At 35.0% G+C, this 11,961-nt stretch overlaps 2 protein-coding genes across 2 annotated transcripts; one reads left to right on the top strand and one right to left on the bottom strand.

The window, feature by feature from the left end:
* The first annotated feature begins 279 nt into the window (after positions 1 to 279).
* Positions 280 to 4,469, top strand: LOC112092544 (myb-like protein X). The gene is given in 3 exon segments (XM_024168993.1): positions 280 to 394; positions 2,742 to 3,033; positions 3,035 to 4,469. Coding segments are annotated over 3 exon segments (1,653 nt in total). The 5' UTR covers positions 280 to 294; the 3' UTR covers positions 4,296 to 4,469.
* Positions 4,470 to 4,542: 73 nt separating this feature from the next.
* LOC21397857 (beta-glucosidase BoGH3B) lies at positions 4,543 to 11,456 on the bottom strand. The gene is made up of 10 exons (XM_024168989.1): positions 11,434 to 11,456; positions 10,684 to 10,928; positions 10,202 to 10,406; positions 9,490 to 9,580; positions 9,243 to 9,388; positions 6,728 to 6,971; positions 6,514 to 6,618; positions 6,250 to 6,432; positions 5,862 to 6,066; positions 4,543 to 5,676 (listed from the first exon to the last, which is right to left on the bottom strand). The coding sequence occupies exons 2-10, from the start codon at positions 10,907 to 10,909 to the stop codon at positions 5,189 to 5,191; spliced, it is 1,893 nt and encodes a 630-aa protein (XP_024024757.1). The 5' UTR covers positions 10,910 to 10,928; positions 11,434 to 11,456; the 3' UTR covers positions 4,543 to 5,188.
* Between the last annotated feature and the right edge of the window lie 505 nt (positions 11,457 to 11,961).

Here is an 11,961-nt window from a genome sequence, read left to right as displayed (position 1 = left end):
TTAGAAGCCCAATATATGCGCCTGCGACCTGTAGACATAAATGCTAAACTGAAAAATCTAATCCGTGCGGGCCTTATTTTGTCATTTTGTTTTATTTTTTTTTTCCAGGACCTTCGAGTCGTTTGGACTGTACACAAGCGGAGCGCGTGACTAACTAGTATTAATAAGACTCAGGAAAACAAGGGAATAAAAAAAGGTGTTGTTAACGCGTGGCCATGTTTAACGTCGACAGATCCAAGTAGTTGAGGAAAATCCAAACGCTATAAAACCCCCGTCTCTGACATTTGTAGAACTATGTACAGCCCTCTCTCTCTCTCTAGAATCTCACCCCTACAAACGCCACTAGTTCTGCGTGGAAATTCTTTCCTTTGTTTGGGCAAAAGACCTTCAGAAGGTACTGTACAAACATTCTTTTTTTTTTTTTTTTTACTTTTTTGTTACTGCATATTTTCCAGGTTTTCTTGGATCATTTCCATATGAAAGTTGCTGTTTTAGAAAGATTACTATGACATTTCTCTCTGTCTTTGATCTTGGTTGCACAATTTACTCAGCTGTATTGGAAACGATACAAAGTTTATATGGGTTTGACTTTTGAGTGGAGAGATTAATTTTCTTGATCTCTTTCCTTGTTTGTGAAGTTTGTCTTTTTTTTTTCCTTTTTTTTTCTTTGTGTGTGTGTGTGTTGAATTATTAATTTGCTCAGTGGGGGGTTTTTCTTTTCCCGAAATTACCATGCCAATCCGCTTTTTCATCCGTAAAAAGAAGAAGGAAAATTGAAGAAATACGAAAAAAGAAAAGGATGGGAAATATTATTATTTATATTGTTAAAGCTTTTGATCATATGATACATTTAATATTTTTATAGTTTTTTAAAAGCAATATAATCGTTGGCTGAAAAAGACGATGAAATCAGTGGAAGCCGGAGGATCATTGGGTTAAAGTTTACGGTCAAATGTTAAAAGTGTTTATTCAAGTGTTTATTCACTCGTTAGTTAAAGCGCAATTTCACGATCACCAAAAAATTGTGAACAAAATTTGGCGATCGCCAAATACAACTCAAAATCGAATCACAAGAACCCACCCCTTCCTTAGTGAAGTATATCTCAGAAATTAGCCTAAATTTATTAAAATAGATAGAGCGATGTTTTTTTTTTTTCTCCTAAAAGCCCCAAAATGCGTCTATGAAAATTTTTAGAATAGTCATTGAGGGCCCCTTTAAAATTTTTGATTTTAACATTTGAAATTTAATTTTTTTAAGAGAAAAATATTGTAACAAAATAAAAATTATGGATTTAAACGCATAAAGGAGCCTTGAAAAGTGAAAATTTGAGATACAATACATGGGGTGTGTGGAGAGAGAAAAAATCATTAATTATTTATTATACAATTTAATTATGTAATTAAGTCTGTTATAATTGTCTCTAAAATGAGAGGGTCTTTTTTATTAAAAAGTTTTAATTGAAAGGGAGTGTGGAGAGAAAAAAAGGGATGTGTGAATAGAATCACCTTTTGCTTAATGAACTCTTAGAAATCCTACTTATTTCTGGTGCCCAGATGTGGATTTTTTCTTTGCATTTATCCAAAACTAGATTGAAATGAAGTTATGCACTCTTTATTTGAAAATCTTTTTTTCGGCAAGTTTTGTTGATTCTGTGTATGTTGATTCATTCTCCAGTGAGTCACCAATGGTTTAAACGTGTTGATGAAGCAATTCTTTCCTTTGAAAGAAAATGAAATTTTTTAAAAAAATAAAAGGTTTCTTTCTTATACTTGGAGTGAAAGACTTTGGATGGTTTATTTTCCATTGTTTTGAAAACACAAAACCCCATATTCTTTTTATAGGAATTTTTATTAGAGATCTATCTATCTAGACTTTACAAGTTGTTCTCTTTCCACATCATAACATTGAGTCTTGAGTATTTTATTCTAGAGTTTTAGTATCGCAATAAATAAATAAATAAATAATTGCGATTGTCTTTAATTTATATCACAAAAAATTCCTAGCCTGCATTTTTTCACAGTTTAGTATTTCACAGCTGAGGTTTCTAATATTCGGCGAATTGCATACGATAATGAATACTTTATTTTCGCTCATCAAGCAAGGTCAAGGTTTTGCTAATTTTACTTATTAGTTTGGTTGATCAACTTCCAAATTTGCTTCCTGCACGTGTGGATATTCTTGTCCTTTCTAGCTTTATATTTGCACTTCTGTATGATCTTTAGTATGCTAGAATTCTCATTTTCTAAGTTAAAAAAGTAAAACGAATACTCATATTCCGAATTTTCACCCTTTGCAAAGGAAATCCGTAAGAGTTATATAAAAGTTATTTAAGGTATTTTTTTTGGGGGGGTTTTTTTTTTTTTTTTTTTTTTTTTTTTTTTTTGTCTTTCTTTCCCTTGAGGAAATAGAATGATAGGAAATTAGTCCTTTACTTGCCACACAAGTCTAGTAGATGATTCTCCTCCTGTGTTGTACTTTGTTTACTTTATGCAATATGACGTTCTAAAGCCCACATTTGTTGCAACATGCATAGCGACCGTAGTGGAAGGAATTCAAATGATTTTTGTAAGAGATAAGCCTGTTATAATTGTGATTTAGGCAGTTCCTCGATCACCAAAGCTGTAAGACTTAGATGAATGATCTTTTGCTTATTGCTCCATTAGTCATAAGTGTCTACAGTTTCGATACTTCTATTGATTGGTTCTTTAGCTTCTTAGTGCTCTTTATGTTTTTGTTACAGTTCAAATATTGGGAAAGGGTTCAGAAATGGAAGAAAAATCTGAGTTCAGCAATGAAAAGAAAATTAAAAAGGAAGAGTTCCATGTTAAAATGAAGACCAAGGATATAGATGTTGAACCGGACGAGAAGAGTGAGTTGGAGCTTGGATTGGAGATCAAGTCCGTCGAGAAAGTAAAGCCAAAGCAGAAGAAAGAAAAAGAGGATGAGCATGAACATAATGAAGAGGAGAAACCAAAAAAGAAGGAAAAGGAGAAAAAGGAGAAAAGGGAAAGAGAAGAAAAAAAAGAGAGACGAAGATAAAGAACTAGAGAAGGAGGAGAATGATAAGGAGATAGATAAAGAACCAGATGAGGAAACAACAAAAGATGAGAAAAAGAAAGAGAGAAAAGATGAGAAAGGGAAGGAAAAAGAAGAGAAGGAAAAGAAGAAAACGAAAAAAGACACTGTGCAAGTGGACGATACAGAAGAAGAGAAAGAGAAAGAGAAAAAGAAGAAAGACAAGAAAGCGAAGAAGAAGGACAAACATGAGGAGACAGTAGAAAACAAAGATGAAAAACTAACTGAACGGGTTGATTCTAAACCAAAAGAGAAAGAAAAGGACGAAGTGTGTGAAGAGAAGGAAGCGACGGAGAATAAGAAACATGGGAAAAAAGAAGGTGAGGATAAGGAGAAAGAAGAGAAGAAGCTGAAGAAGAAGGATAAAGATAAAAAGGAGAAGAAGCAGAAGGATGGAGTGGATAAGGGAGTGGATAAGGGGAAAGAAGAGAAGAAGAAAGAGAAGAAAGAGGGGGGGAAGTCTAAGAACCACGAAGAGAAAGAGGTTGATGAAATGCACGATAAGAAGCAAGGGAAGGAGAAAGAACATAATAAATTAGAGAAGAAGGAAAAAGATAAAAAAGAGAAGAAGCATGCAGAGAAAGTAACAAAGGGAATGGGGGATGAAGAGGAAGAAGAGAAGAAGCTAAATAAGAAAGATAAAGACAAAAAGGAGAAGAAAAGTGAGACGGTGGATGGGGGGAAGAAAGATATTGATGATGATGATGAGAAAGAAGGGAAGAAGAAAGAGAAAAAAGACAAGGATAAGTTGAAAAAGAAGTACAAGGATGAAGAGAGTGAGGGAAAGCATGTTGCTGAAGTTACCTCCAGGGACATTGATATAAAAGAAGATGATGGCCAAGAAGGAAAAAAGAAGAAAGAGAAGGACACGGAGGAGGAGAAGAAATACAAGGATGAAGAAGAGGAGGCGAAGTGCGGAGCTGTTGTAACTGCTTGGGATGTTGACATAAAAGAAAACGTGAAAGAATCGAAGGATGAACGTGAGGAAGATCAGCATATAAGAGAGACAAAGGTTGGTAAGGAGAAGGAAGAAAAAGACAAGAAGGAGAAAGGGGATAAGAAAAGAAAACTTGATGGGAAGGACAAGGGCAAGGATATTGCCAAGCTCAAACAGAAGTTAGAGAAGATCAATGGTAAAATAGAGACTCTCCTTGAAGAAAAGGCAGACACCTTGCGGCAGATAAAAGAAGCTGAAAATGTAGCTGCTGCTGAGAAGTGATTTCGCTGTAAGATATAGCATGTAGCTGAGCTACAACTTGCGTGCTTATTATCATGGTGGTATTTTTCTTTTATGATGTTTCGTAGAGGTACATATTTTATGTGAATAAAGTATCGTTACTACTTGTATTGAATAAAGCTCTATGCAATCAGGCTTTCATGTTTTGCACTTTTACCGTTCTATGTCCTTGATACGAAAAGTCATTTATCTACACTGTAATATTTCCTGTGCGAGTCTTGATTCAGGTCCCTCATAAGAATAGCATCTAGACATGTCGTAATTGGGGGGACTTAAATGGTGGCAAGGATGGGGATCTGTGAGTTCAGTATCGTGGCGGGGACAGAGGCAGCACCCTGTGCCCCGACCCCTGACGTAACAAACTTGTTCTATTTTTTTTTCTCGACTTCTGTATAATATGTAACCTTTGAAACATTTTTTTTTTTTTATCTTAATTATAACCCTAATCACTTCACCATTCATATAATATGACTATGGTTATAGATATTTAGATTCAAATTGATAAAAGAGGCATGTAAGCAGTATTGATAGACTTGAAAGTAAGGTATTCTCCAAATGTATACTATTTAATAACTTGAAATCAAACATTGAAACTACTTTGATGACAATAGTGGGGGCAACGGTGACAACTTAGCAAAAGTGACCGGAAAAAAAGGGGGAGTGATTTAAATAGACTAGAAAGTCATTTTCAAACTTTGGCATTGTCTCCCGTGAATCAGAAAAATGTTTTCCTCATCAACCATATAACTCTTTTAGGTGCCAAGTTTATTTCAATCTCAACAATAACCAATGAGATATAGGAGTTAACTCTGCTTCTGTAAAAAAAAAAAAAAAAAAATGACATTATGTTGTTGCTCCTGCTACCAATGGCCTTTTTAATTGGCTTTGGTAGGTTCTGTAGTAAGGCCGAATCCAAATGGGAAGAGTGGATCGTAATGCAGATCTCCAAAGTTCATGGGGAGTTGGTCAACGGTTTTGAACCAAGTCCGGGGAAGCTTTCCGGTGAACCCATAATCTCCGAACAAGACATCGGCAACACCTTGTCCTTCAGTTCCAGGAAGCCAAGCAGCAACAAGAGCATCTATTTGTGCAACATAGGGTTGGATCACAACAGGGCGGCCCGAGATGACTATAACAATACATTTCACAGCACCGCACACATTTGTGATGGTGCTAGGGCCAGGCTCAGGGATTGTCAAGTTCAAGCTGTCACCGAATGTTTCTGCATACGGGGGTTCTCCTACCACGACAATGGCATAGGAGAATTCGTTGGACTTGACAAAGTTTGCATCCGGGTTTTCCAAGTACACCACTTCGGTTTTTGGATCAACAGTGTTTTTTATGGCTGTGAGGATTGTGGTACCTGTTCAGTACAAAGGTTCGTGTTAAGCATAGTTGATTATGAGAAACTTATTAAACTTCTAGAATTCTGCAATGTTCATTCATAAAGCGTCTGATTTGCATACTCTTTAAATCATGCTATGACATATTGTTTAGAAATACACACTTTCGAAATGGATTTTGTTCTTTTTTATGCTTCCAATATACCTGAAGTGAGGTTGTTGCCAGTTAGTCCTTGCCATTCAATTGTCCAACCACCACACTGATTACCCAGATTGTCTGCATGAGTACCAGCAACTAGAATCTTTGGTGCCTTCTTTGGAAGTGGTAGCACCGGGTTATCGGCATGTTCACCATTTTTCAGCAACACGAGAGATTTTCTGACAGCTTCCCTAGCCAACTCTCTGTGCTCCTGTAACATAGAAGCACAAATTACGTTGAATATTCGACCAATCCAATCTAGTTTGGATATCTAACCTACATTAAATTCGGTTGGATGTCAAAACCGAAAATCCAATTGGATTAATTCTTATTTTCATCGAGAAAATCCATTCATCCATAATTGGCGTCTTAGGCTTCTGATTAACTTACTTACCTGACTACCAAGCTCATGGACAAGGCTGTAATCAGCCAGTGGTTTCTCAAACAGACCCATTATAAACTTAACCCTCAAAATCCTCCTCACTGCATCATCAATTCTGCTTATGGGAATAATCTTATTCTTCACCTGGTAGGTTAGACCATCTATGAACTCTGTATAGTTGTATGGAATCATGATCTGTAACATATCCCGACAATGTGTGTAAGAACAAAGTTTAATGCAAATATAAGGGAATAAGCAAATTTTCAATAGAATTACCATGTCAATGCCGGCACTAACTCCTGCTTGAATAGAGTATGAGTAGTTAAGATGAGGCGGTGAGGTGATCCTATCGATGCCCTGCCAATCCGAGATAACAAACCCCTGAAAAGGATTTAAAAGCTTGTTAGATTGTTTATCATTTTGCCAACCAAGATGGTGAAGAAGCTGAAGTGAAAGTTGCGCAAAATACTGATTTTTCCGTCTTTTTTACCCTAAATCGAAGAGTGTTCTTGAGGAAACCGGTGATAAGTTGGCGGTTGGCATGCATCTTTTCTCCGTTCCAGCTCGAGTATGATACCATAATGGTTGACACACCCTTGATGATAGCGTTGTAGTAGCCACCCATGTGAATGCTGAGCAAACCATGTCTGTTTATCACAGTGTTGTTCTCATTGATGCCTTTCGTCGTTCCGCCGTCACCCACGAAGTGCTTTGCACAAGCTGCTACGTTTTTGCTGTCCATTATAATGGTGAAATAGTCAAGTACAAACAAAGGACTAGAGTAAAATTAAACAAACCACTAGGGAGTTTGAGAGATTGGTTCCAATGACAAAGATTTGAGTATTTTTCACAACAAACAAATTTTAATTTGTATTGTGATGCTTAATCTCTAGTAGTTATGAAATGGTCCAACCTTGGTAGAATGGCAGGACTATTTAGTATCTCATGATACCGTGGAAAAATACTAGTTTTACAGTTGATGTGGATAGCATTTTAGAGAACGAGAGAGGGAAGTGGAGGCAATTTGGAAAAGAGGGATAGTTCTGGTAATTGACTTAAAAATCCACTATTTTTCGTGAGCCATTAGAAAGAGGGGGCATTTCCTTTTACACCCTTAAAGTATCTTAGACAGATTCATAAAATAAGACATATATAAGCTAGTCTTTGCTCCTATCAGGAGGACCATATTACCACGTAACATGTAGAATTGGGAAGGGCAACTGACATTTATTTAAAGCAATACTAACGTTGGAAAGTTAAAACAATAGTTTGGGTAACTAATAATAAATGTCTTGGTGATACATATTTGATGCCTTCTAATGTTTCATACTTCAACATGTTAGCGGAATTACGCGTGTGTATATAGAATAAATTCCATTATTGCACCCCTAAACTATTCATTTTTTTTATAATTGACCCTGAACTTTTAATTTAACAAATTGCATCCTAAACTTTAAAATAAGTAGCAATTAAGGTCTAATAGCTAATGAACTTATCAAATTGACGGGTTAAGACATAAAACTTGCACATAAAAGAAGAAATTTATTATTTTTAAATCATGTCATGTAAATCATGTGCCTAGAACTATTTTTTATAACGCCATTACCTATTGTATTTTAATTGCTACTGATTTTAAAGTTCAGGATGTATTTTGCTAAAATTAAAAGTTCAAACTCCATTATGGAAAAAAACAAATAGTTTAAGATGGAACAGCACAATTTACTCCTACGTGCGTACGCACATACACACACACACACATCTATATGGCAGCCTGCAATCCAAATATACAACCAACACCCTCTTTGTTTGCTTAATTGCTTCCAACCAAGACATTCCTGAAAAGGGAAAAGCATAAGGCTTCTAAACAGACCCAACCCTCCACACACGCACCAAATTACGGTGATGCATCCAAATGAATCTGTTAAGATCCTAGTTGAGTCCCACATTGTTAAAGTATGGGCTTAGCATGTGGGTTTATAACCATTTGGATACCCTCTCCTTACAAGCTAACTTTTGGGGATGAGTTCTACCCAAAGGTTATAACAGAATCTGAATCTGACCAATTGCCCATACCCCTTTTCCTCCCCTTCCAAGCAAAAGGTGTCCATAAATAAATATTAAACAAATAAAAAAGGAAGAAAATGAATGTTGTTTGATAGTGGGGACCAAGAAAGCATTCACCACGTCAAATTCAACGCCTAAGATAATAATACTATTTTTATGTTTTTCTTAATCTTTCCTTTCTATACATCACGGCAAGTTGAAGTATACCATTATGTTTTGGACCAATCACTTGTCCAAGATGTCAACTTCACAAGGACCATTTCAAATTCAAGTCAACAATTAGAGCTAAGCTCTATTTCCGTATTATCCTCAATCTTTTGTGAAAAAACTCATAAATGTTGACCAAAAGTAATATTAGAAAAAAAAAATTAAGTTTATATAGACCTGTGACGTATTATAGACCAAAGAATGACAGAAAATCCAAGAATTAAATGTCTAGAGTAGTTAACTTTTCTCACATTAAAAGAACTAGATTTTCATATTTTCTTTTTATTTAATATGAGTTCTGCAAAGATTCTACTCGGTTAGATCTTCGATTTACTTCACATTGTTTGTTGGATCGCCATTTGAAGGAAACTAGGGGAATTTTTTTTTCTTTTCCTATTTTCGTACCTTTCAGAAAATTTGAAAATGAATAAATCTTGATCTATATTTAGAAAACTCAAATAAGAACAATTTTATGTAGACGTGATGTACAAGAGACCAAAGAATGACCAAAAGGAAGAACATAAAATTCCATGAACTAGAGTTCCATGATTCAAGATAGATTATACCTTATGCGAGTTCTATATTATATAGATACAAATATATACGTATATATATATATTTTTCAGAAATCCTCCGAACTGTGAGCCTGAGTTTGAACTGATATGTGAGTTCTATAGCCACTTTAAATTATAACATTTTGATGTGAGAGTTAAAAAGGTTTTTATCGTACGTACTTTCCAGCAACATATGGAACACCCTTGCGAGAGTTGGCAGGTAATTCTCCTTGTAATGCAGATACAATCTCTGTCATTGCTCTCACAATCTTTGGGTCCTCACTGTAACTTTCGTAACATCTGCCCCATCTCGGATCCCTACAAACCTGTATAAGCATGATTTAAGTGAGACAGACGACTGCAACTGGGAAATTAAAGTTATAAAGAATTCGAAATGATCAAATTTTCGATTGAACTAGTTAGTTACCGCTATGCAAGGTGCGAAAACGTATTGGATGCCGGTAGCTCTAACTTCAAGTGCAGTTGCAGCTCCTATCCGCTTAACAAGCTGAGGGTCCCTGCTTGATGATAGCGAAACTCAATCTTATTTTGATTCAATGCAGTTCCAAAATTAGCATATCAAAAGATAAAGAGTTATAAAATCTAAATGTAATTGTTCTAGGCAAAAAGCTATTATCAGATATCAGAATGGGCTGACATAAGGCTATCTCCTTATGTCAATATCTGTTATCATTACCACTACTTCTACATGATTATATTTACAATTATTGTTCTTGATGTTATTATCAGTTGCCAATTAGAAGTCAACCATTAATCCGGTGGATGTTTTACTTTGAAACTGATCACATCACCACCTCAATTTGCATCACTAAGGACTTGTTTGAAAGGAAGGAAATGTGAAAGGAAAGGATATTAGAGGAATGAAAACAAACAAACCAAGATAAAATGGTAATTGAACAAAGAAAAGACTATTTTCTTGTCTTCCCTTACTATTTATACCACATATGACAAGTCACATTTAATTTTCTTTCCTTCCTTGAGATCTCTTCCCTCTCCATTTCCCTCACCTCACTTATTTATCACTCCTTCCCATTTCATGTCCCTCCAATCAAAACAAAGCCTAAAGATTAGCAAGATTGGATTGAGAAAATGTTTATCATGACAACATATCTACTTGCCTTGTAGCACCCAGACCAACATTGTGTGGAAATATTGTTGCCTTGTAGACATTATTGTTGCCATGAACAGCATCAATTCCGTAAATCATCGGAATCCCGAGACGGGTCGACAAAGATCCTCTCTGAAAGTCATTCACCATGTCAACCCAAGCCTCTGGTGACGCCTCCTTGGCCGGAACACTTCCTCCTCCACTTAGTATACTACCTGCAGGAAACAGAATTAACAGGAAAAAAGGAAAAAAAAAAAAATGCAGTGTTACCTTAATTATTATTTTTCTAGGGGAAAAAGAGAAGGACGAGACTTAAGTCTCGTTCACTTTGCGAATTTGAGTTTTTAATTTGAGCTGAAATGTGATATTTTCTGAGAGGTTTTTACTGTAGCAGAAAAAGTTAGATATGACATTTTTTAAGAGCTTTTTACTGTAAAAATCTAAAATTGAAAATTCGAATCGGTGAAATAAACGAGGACTTAAAATTTTTACCAATTTTATACTTCTTCATCACCTCAAATGAGGCAACAGTGCGGTCAATCTGCACCATTTGACCAATCTTCTCCTCCAATGTCATCCGGCTAATTAGATCCTTTATTCGGATATTTATCGGCTGCTTTGGATCTTTGTATTTATAATGCTTCTCTGAAGATTCTGCCATGGCTGCCCAGAAAATCACGAGCAGAAGTCCCACCAAGAACTTGGCATTCCTTGCCATTTTTCTTTCTTTCCTTCTTCTGAATCCAAAATGCATATTACAATACATGAAGGTGTGAGTACTCATTAGAAAATCCTGTTTAGGGAAAATTCTGGAGAAACAATTATTTGTACAGATTTGAGAAATATATTACATATATTTATGTGTATATAATATTATTAGAGATTAAAAACAGCCATATGCAAAGTGAACTAGTTTAGATTCTGATGAGAAGAAACGCAAAAGATATATATTTTGATCTCAACAAATGAAAAACTACAAATCAAATCAAATCAAATCCCATGAAAGACATTATCAAGCCATGAACATAAACAAACAAAAAAAATGAAGAAAAGAGAAAAAAGAATTACAAGTATGAACTTATATGTCGATGTTTTTACTTTTCTATGTAATGAGGAAGAATTCAAACTAAACATATACCCTCACAAAATATTTATTCTTTACAAACTTTTTCTTGGGAAGCAAACAGGCGTTAAGGAAGTGAAAAAAGCAGATGCAGAAAGTAGAGAGTACACAGAACTTACTGAAAAAGGACAAGAATATTAACCAAACAACACCCAAAATCGATATAGCTTCTGCTCTCTAAAAAAAAAAAAAATAGAGACCAGAGAGAGGATTTTCTTCAGAAAAGAAATGTGAGCAAAGTTGCAACTGGGAAGAAAACTGAAGGGTGAGAAATGGAATTTATAGAGATTTGTCGCTTAGGATGTAAATGCTATGCCTATGCTATAACTAATTAACAATTCTCCACATTCCATGCTAAAAATCAGTCACGGAATCCAAAATTAAAATCCACTATAAGACGAATTTTGAAATCAAAATCATTTTAAAATATATTCCTATTAATTAAGATAAAACCCTTCAATTTTTTTGCTAACCGAGAATTGTCCCATTTTTAGCCTCAATAATATTGATTTGATCAATATTTTGTATATCTTTTTATATTTTTAGCTAAATAGATTTCTAAAATATTACAGGGTTATTTTCTATTTTACACCTTGTTTATGAGTTTATTAAAAAAAAAAAAAAACTTACATTTTGGATATTCTCAA

Source organism: Morus notabilis, unplaced genomic scaffold (genome assembly GCF_000414095.1).
Source record: "Morus notabilis unplaced genomic scaffold, ASM41409v2 Scaffold489, whole genome shotgun sequence".
In the NCBI taxonomy this organism is placed as follows: domain Eukaryota; kingdom Viridiplantae; phylum Streptophyta; class Magnoliopsida; order Rosales; family Moraceae; genus Morus; species Morus notabilis.
The sequence above is the reverse complement of the archived record's forward strand: the minus strand, read 5'-3'. Positions and strand labels throughout refer to the sequence as shown.